Source organism: Gigantopelta aegis, chromosome 4 (assembly GCF_016097555.1).
Source record: "Gigantopelta aegis isolate Gae_Host chromosome 4, Gae_host_genome, whole genome shotgun sequence".
In the NCBI taxonomy this organism is placed as follows: domain Eukaryota; kingdom Metazoa; phylum Mollusca; class Gastropoda; order Neomphalida; family Peltospiridae; genus Gigantopelta; species Gigantopelta aegis.
Window position 1 is genome coordinate 41,251,239 of NC_054702.1, and position 8,198 is coordinate 41,259,436.

General features: G+C 36.3%; 1 protein-coding gene across 1 annotated transcript; it reads right to left on the reverse strand.

Moving 5' to 3' along the window:
• Window positions 1–1,034: 1,034 nt before the first annotated feature.
• Window positions 1,035–5,239, reverse strand: LOC121372311. Its single transcript, XM_041498605.1, has 4 exons — window positions 5,096–5,239; window positions 4,297–4,383; window positions 3,040–3,205; window positions 1,035–1,311 (listed from the first exon to the last, which is right to left on the reverse strand). Exons 1-4 carry the CDS (start codon window positions 5,219–5,221, stop codon window positions 1,217–1,219), a joined length of 474 nt encoding a protein of 157 aa, XP_041354539.1. The 5' UTR covers window positions 5,222–5,239; the 3' UTR covers window positions 1,035–1,216.
• Window positions 5,240–8,198: the final 2,959 nt, after the last annotated feature.

Sequence of the window (8,198 nt, forward strand, 5' to 3'; positions counted from 1 at the left end):
TGGGGTTGATTCCCGTCGGTACCCCCCATTGGGCTATTTCTCGTTCCATTCCGTGCACTGCGACTGGTATACCAAAGGCCGTGGTATGTGCTATCCTGTCTGTGGGAAGGCGCATATAAAAGATCCCTTGCTGCTAATTGAAAAAGAGTAGCTCATGAAGTAGCGACAGCTGGTTTCCTCCCTCAGTATCTATGTGGTCCTTAACCATATGTCCGACGCCATATAACTGTAAATAAATTGTGTTGAGTGAGTTCTTCCTTCTACTAAGAAATGTTTTACTTAATGACGCACTCAACACACTTTTACTACGGTTATGTAGAACCAGACATGGCTAAGAACCAGAGAGATAATTAGAGAGGAAACTCGCTGTCGTCACTCCATGGTCTACTCTTTTTGATTACCAGCAAGGGATATTTTTATTATATGCATCATCCCACAGCCTTTATTACCCGAGTTGTGGAGCACTGGTTGGAACGAGCAGTAGCCCAACGGGCCCAACGACGGGAATCGATTTTAGACCGACCGACAGGTGAGCGTTTTACCACTGACCTATGTCCCGCCCGGATATGGCCAATTTCACAGTTGTCGGCCTTTAAAAGTTTATATATTCCTTTAGTTCATTACTGATTAGTAGATTAACTCAGATTATCGTATTTTTATTCTAGAAAACATAAAAAAATGAGGATGAAGTAGACCTACCTTTAATAATAAAACACTTGAATGATGTAAAATTTAGCAAATAATAACTTCATGTTCGCTTTAAAAAACAAAAAACAAAAGAACTATGCTTAGCCTGGTGGTAAAATGTATGAAAATTGATAACCATAATGAATAAACAAAAGGACCGCAACTTGTAAAAAACCCACAATAATCGTAACTGGCCAAATTTATCTGCAACGTTCAATACTAACAAATGAAGTACTGTGTATGGTTCGTAAACATGAATATTTATGGAAAAATAAATCAGAATGAAGAAGAATGCACACGTATTCTCACTATAAAATTTGATATACAATGCAAAACCATTCAAAATGCTGATTTTGTTTTAATTTTATTAGCAAATATGCTTACACATATTGAATTTGTTATTTATTACATACTATTATTACTGTGAAACAATATGATGGACAATTTTCAGAATACATTTGTTCTTACAGTTTAATTAAATTTGTCTCCAAAGTGGCAGGCCTACTGTTTACTGTCAGTCATGTGCAGTCTATCGGCCCCTTCCAAATTCAATAACGATTTTAAGTCGACCTATTATTATAGTTATTCGAATGCGCCGTTTTACAATTCTTCCACTGTGGTAACCTGAAAAGAAGAAGAAGAAAGAACAATTTACTTTTTTAGTGTTAGAAAATTGAAATCATGGCTTGAGTCCTAGATGGGTACTAAATTAATTATTACTTGGTGAAGGTAGGTTTCAACTTCCACAGATTGTGGAAATAATAAAAGAGAGAGACCAAGTTTAATACAAACGGTCACCAACGCCTGACATTTGACATCCAGTGGCCGACATGTTTTTCGCCTTGCGATGTCGTTCAGCCTTCCTTCCTTCATTCATTCATTCATTAATTAATTCATTCATTCTTCTTCTTCTTCTTCTTCTTCTTCTTCTTCTACGTTCAATCGTTTTACGGCCGTCATATCAGTAAACCGGATGTGGCGATGAAGTTTGCCGTCTTCCGGAGGTCGTCGACAGGTCCCCAGAGTTTGGTGTTGAGGGACGTGTCTTCCGTCCAAACTTTCTATCGAATTTCTTCTTGGTGCGGGCAAGTTTGTAGAACGTGTTCCGGTGTTTGCTCTTCAGCACCACATTCACATTAGGCCACCTCTGCAAGTCCTATCCTTTTTAGGTGCTTCTTTAGGCCACAGTGTATAGTGCGAAGACGGAAGATTATAGTTTGTTCTTTTCTGTCTAGTTGGTTAATGCATTCATTCTTTCAAACTCGGGCGGAAAGTTAATTTCATTTCAACTTATTTTCGTGCTTATATCCAATTAAGGTTCAAACACGCTGTCCTGGGCACACAGCTAAGCTATCTGGGCTGTCTGTCCAGGACAGTGGGTTAATTGATAATTGGTTAGTGAAAAAGAAGAGGGTGTAGTGGTCTTACACCTACCCATTGAGCCCTTGAGAACTCGCTCTGGGTTGGAGCCGGTACCGGGCTGCGAACCCTGTACCTACCAACTCTTACAAATGATAACAGACGATCGTTTTTGAACACCTGACATTTTGATGTCTGTAACTCTTACAGATGACAGCAGACGATCGTTTTTTAACCTCTGACACTTTGATGTCTCTAACTCTCACAGATGACAGCAGACGATCGTTTTTGATGTTTAAAAATAATCCTCGAGGATTCCTTTATTGACATAATTAAAACAATAGTGCGAAATTGAGATTCATAAGATGAGATTCCTTTTTCCCGGTTGCGTTGCGGCTCCGTTTGCGGTGCGGTGCGGTTTAATCAAGCCAGCTTGTTCCAGGTGAGAGTGATTCCATTAGTGCGGTCCGTTTGCGTTTAATTATCCGAAACGGCATGCGCTTATTTCAATCGCTCCGTGGGGCGATTCATCCGTTTCGCCGTGCGATAATTGTTGACGCCATGTTGACTTTCTGCCAAAAGGCTGTATAAACGCATACTTTGCCGTCAAATGGATTCACTCAAAACGTATTGTAAACGCAACCGCAAACGGAGTCGTAAACGGAGCCGCAAACGCAACCGGACAAAAGGAATCTCAGCTATAGACTTATAAATAGTTGTTTTTTTAAGACACATGATATCATTTGGAACAATCCAAGTATTTATTAGAAAATAGTATTTATAGATTGGATAATTGTCAAATAAGACTAGGTTGGTTGTTGCTCAACCTTCTCTCTCTCTCTCCCTCTCTCTCTCTCCCTCTCTCTCCCCCCCTCTCCCTCTCTCTCTCTCTCTCTGTGTGTGTGTGCGTGTGTGTGTGTGTGTGTGTGGGGGGGGGGGTGTATTTGACGTTCTTTTTGTGCAGTGTGCACGTGGTGCTGTTTGCTTGTTTACCTTGGAAGAAAGGGATAGCAGGTGGAAGAGGTTTGCTGTCTTCTTTTGGTCCCACTTCTACGATGGTCCTTCCCTCTCTGCCATATTCCTCGCAAGTTCGTTTGATGTCGGGGTGGACGTCTTGTACAACTTTAGCATCGTAATGCAGCAACTTGAACTGTCCGTCCTTTAACGTAAACAAGATATATTAACTACCATTCTCAAAATGGACCTTCTTGATTTTTTTTGCAGATAACAAACTAACTACATACAAGTAAATAACGATTTTCACCTATCTTTTGCAGGACAAATAATTATTACTATCAAAAAAAAACTTTATTGCATTTGGTGACTTTTCAAAATCGTTTGATTATGTAGTGAGAGACACGTTCTGGTATACACATTAAAAAACAAACAAAAACAAAAACAAACAAACTACATAAAAGTAGATCACAATTTTTTCCTATCTTTTACAGGAAAAAATAATTATTACTATTAAAAAAACCTTTATTGCATTTGGTGACTTTTCAAAATCTTTTGATTATGTCGTGTTATGGTATACACGTTTAAAACCTGGAATTAGCAGAAACGTGTTAAATATCATACAAAAGATGCACAGTTTTTCAAACCGTTTGTGTGAAGATGGGTTAAGACAAGGATAATGCATTTTGTCCTTTTTTTTCTTTGTTTGATGATTTAGAAGAAATTTCCATTTTAAATGTCTTGAAGAAATACATATACATATGCATATACATGTTTCAAATAAAAAAAAAGGATTTAAAATCAGCTGTGAAACTAAAGCTAAGCATGTATATAGTATTTTTGACAAACTGATACGCAATGTATATACGTTTTTATGCTATTGCTGTGTTTTTATGTAGGGTGAACTGGGAAGACGTCCTTTAATAATCAATTTACCTTATTACTGTGTTAAAGCATTTCATTTAAGTTAAGTTTGTTTAGTTTAACGACACCACTAGCACACATTGATATATTAATCATCGGCTATTGGATGTCAGACGTTTGTCAATTTTGACATATAATCTTAAACATAAAACTCTCTACATTTTTTTCCATTAGTAGCAAGGGATCTTTTATATGCACCACCCTACAGACAGGATAGCACATACCACGACCTTTGATATACCAGCCGTTGTGCACTGGCTAGAACAAGATTTTTTTGCTAAAACATAATATAGTATACAACTAATAGAATAGAATAGATAGAATTTGATAATGGTTTTGTACAAGTGTACTTTTTTAAACGTTGTATCTTACCGACGGTCTATCATTTGGATCCTCGTCTGTCATATCGACGACGAAACATACGTCCGGGTTATCTTCCTTTATTACAATCCACACGCCCTGATAGGTAGAAATTGGCATTTATTAACAGGTTTCATTCATATATCCTGAAGTAATCAATAGTCGCGCATCCAAGAACAAACAGTAAACAGGTGTTTAACGACACCTCTAGAGCACATTGATTATTAATAATCGGCTATTGGATGTCAAACATTTGGTAATTTTGACATATAATCTGAGAGGAAACCCGCTACATTGTTTTTCATCAGTAGCAAGGGATCTTTTATATGCACCATCCCACATACAGGATAGCACATACCATGGCCTTTGATATACCAGTCGTGGTGCACTGGCTGGAACGAGAAATAGCCCAATGGGCCCATACACGGGGATCGCTCCAGACCGACCGCCTCACACAGTCTGTCTTAAGGTCACCATCCGAATTTCCCAACGACGGAGGAAACCTAAACTTCACACGTTCATAAGCTTCAAAAATAGTCCATACAAATACAAAATGTTATTAGCCTAAATAATAAAATGCACATTAACAAAAAAACCACCTACATTAAATCCCCTAAATGCAATATTTCGGTGGAGTTGCTGTTTTTAAAGACATTCATGTCGATGAGCATTAAAACATAACAAGAAGTCGCATCGTGTCTAGCTAGAGAGATTAATGTGACTGTAAGCCAAATAAATAATTGTCCTTTTTTCGCAAACTTTAACTTAATTGTAAGAGTATAGTGTATGTTGCAAAACGTTAGAAGCATACCTGTTCTTTCAGTGGTACGGCGATTTCGTCGAGCTGGCCATCTCTGGAAATGATCTCCTCTCCGTTTCTTATTTTAACAAAGTCATACCTGTGGCCGTCCATGTCTTTCAGTGTTTCTTTCGTCATCTAAATTAGAAATGCTCATTATCTTTGGGGTCATTAGAGATATTGGCAATAACTTCAAATCTAATTATGTCTATTTAAAATTATATTATTTTATTCAATTTGTAGGTGTTGTGTATGCATGTGTACGTGAGTGACTATACATGCCTGAGAGAGAGAGAGAGAGAGGAGAGAGAGGAGAGAGAGAGAGGAGAGAGAGAGAGAGAGAGAGAGAGAGAGAGAGAGAGAGAGCAGAGCCTGAGAGACGAAAAATCATCGGCTTATTGGGTGTAGACTATATGTTTAATGCAAAATAAATATAGTGATGATCAACGAGAGAGACGTGTTAAAAAAAACACATTGTAAAGAAAGGGAGAGAGAGACCGAATGAATAATTTAATATATTTCCTTTGTGAACCCTCAAATGTTTCTAGCGTCTACCTTGGGGAACCCCTGAGACTTAGAGAGAGAGGTTTCGAGAGAGAGAGAGAGAGCAGTAGGAGAGAGACAGGGTGACGGTATCTGGGGGATGACCTTTGTGATTCCTTGCGGTTCAACACCATTACCGTACCCCCCTTTGGGTTACCTTGCAGTAGGATCGCAATCACAAGAACAATTCCAGTCTGAAAACAAAATGATAAACCTTTTTTTTAAATTGCTACAACCAATTTCCTCAAACGACAGAGAAAATGGGTTCAATACTTAACCTGAATAAAATACAATCATTTAATTTAAATGCACATAAAGAATAGTTGAAATGATATGTTCATCTGGAAATTCTGAAAATCCTAGCAATGTTTATATCGACATGGCGTTTATTCATTAATTAGTAAATATTCAAATATAAATATGAAGAATTAAATTTCTGTTACAATATATAAATCCAGCCATAGCAACGAGAGTTTGTTCGTATTTTGATGAACATAAACATTACATCGTCAGGGAACGTCATATCTGATGAGGTCACTTAATATTGGTATTTTTAGAACCAAAATATAAATCAAAATAAAATATTAACTTTTAGCGTTATTATGAGTAAGAATGCTTTAAATTTAATTGTAAGGATTGTCTGTTATTTCTTTTAAATTCATCTGGGTATGAACAAAGGAAAAAAAACACCATCCGCAAACGTTCATCTGGATATGAAAAAAATCATCCGAAAACGTAAATGTGAACGGCTTCGCCGAATCACACAATTTGCAGATGATTTGTTTTTTGTTCATACGCCGATGAACGTAAAAGAAATAACAGTCAATCCTTAAATAAATGAATGAATGCATTCATATTTTTAACAACACCCCTACACAAAAACCTCATTGGCTATTGGGTGTCAAATAAAGGTATATACGATCAATATCAATGCAAAAAGTCTGAAAATTTCAATGAAACATCATATTTATGAAAACATATGTATTTCAACAACATATCAAAAATAAAGTCTTCATAAAGACAACACACACATGCGCGCACACGCACGCACACACACACACACACGCACGCACACGCACGCACACGCACACATACACACATAAATAATACAAAAAAATGTACAGAGTTGTGGTATAAAAAGCAACAATGCACCGAACAAAACAAACCCCATATTTGAAGTATTTTAAAGAGACAAAGAAGAATGTGCTTAATTCACCAGTCTGAAAGATTTCATCTCAAATACAGAATGGAATTACTTTATCTTTTAAAACTGTTTATTATTAAAGTAAAACCCTAAGGACACGGTTATGAAATTTGGAAGGAGAACAGCAGAGTTTAGTTTGTTTAATGACACCACTAGAGCACATCGATCAATTAATTATCGGCTATTGGATATCAAACATTTGGTAATTCTGACTCGTAGTCATCAGAAGAAACACGCTACATTTGTTTAACGCAGCAAGGGACCGTTTATATGCACATTCCCACAGACAGGAAAGAACATGCCTTTGACCAGTTGTGGTGCACTGGTTTGAACGAAGAAAAACCCAATCAGTTGAATGGATCCACAGAGGTGGTTCGATCCTACGACGCAAGCACCTCAAGCGAGCATTCAATCGACTGTTTAACGATTGTAATTGCATATCAAATATATTTTTTCTGCATAAAATATTAGTTGCTGTATATTAAACGTGTTTCTGGTCGTTCTACTATTTGTACTAGGTTAAATTTCATTTTATTTCCTAACATATTATTTTTTCGTACGTACGAAATTATTTGAAGACAAAATCCAATTTGTGCTTCTTAGAAATATTAAGACGACCAGAAACACATTGAATATACAGACACTGATATTCTAAACAAGAAAATATATTTAATATGTAAGTTTAATCTAGAAGTATTTTATTAGTCGGAAACATCTTACAATGCAGCAAACTCAGAAATGTCCCTTTAATGCAAACTGAAATATTAATTAAAACAAATAGCAGCAATAACACAACAGTAAGAACATCCCTACATCAGCTCTACATGTTATAGTAATGCTATTTTAAATTGTTATAAAATTATATTGATTGGATTATTATTATTATTATTATTATTATTATTATTATTATTATTAATATCTGTTTATATTTTTAAATAGAGAATGCTACATGAGCTGTCGTTAGATACCATTTATCTTACAATGAGTTGTTTTAAAACGTATCTAACGAGCGAACGCGAGTTGGATACGTTTTTAAACAACGAGTTGTCAGATAAATGGTATTTAACGGACACGAATGTTGTATTCTATTTCTTATATACCCAGAAAAAAACAGTTTTAAAATAAATTTAAATGCCCTTTGCAACGATAACATATTTATGACCGTTGAGCTTATTATTAATTTGTGCGTCAGAGACAAGTCAATTTCAGGTTAACTTGTACGTCACGAAGTGATCGATTCGACCGTTCATCACCTAGGAGCAGCCAGTCGTATGTCTTTAAAACGTTACTGCACGTATATGTTTTAACAAGTATGTATTATATAAAAAAGACGAATAATGTTCTCACCAAAGAGTGTTTAAGAAAACA

Coding starts and splice junctions, on each gene's coding strand:
- LOC121372311 (XM_041498605.1), bottom strand. CDS start 5,221: ATGACGAAAGAAACACTGAAAGACATGGACGGCCACAGGTATGACTTT. Junction 4,384..5,095: donor CCGTACCACTGAAAGAACAG/GTATGCTTCTAA, acceptor TCTACCTATCAG/GGCGTGTGGATTGTAATAAA. Junction 3,206..4,296: donor ATCCAAATGATAGACCGTCG/GTAAGATACAAC, acceptor TTTACGTTAAAG/GACGGACAGTTCAAGTTGCT.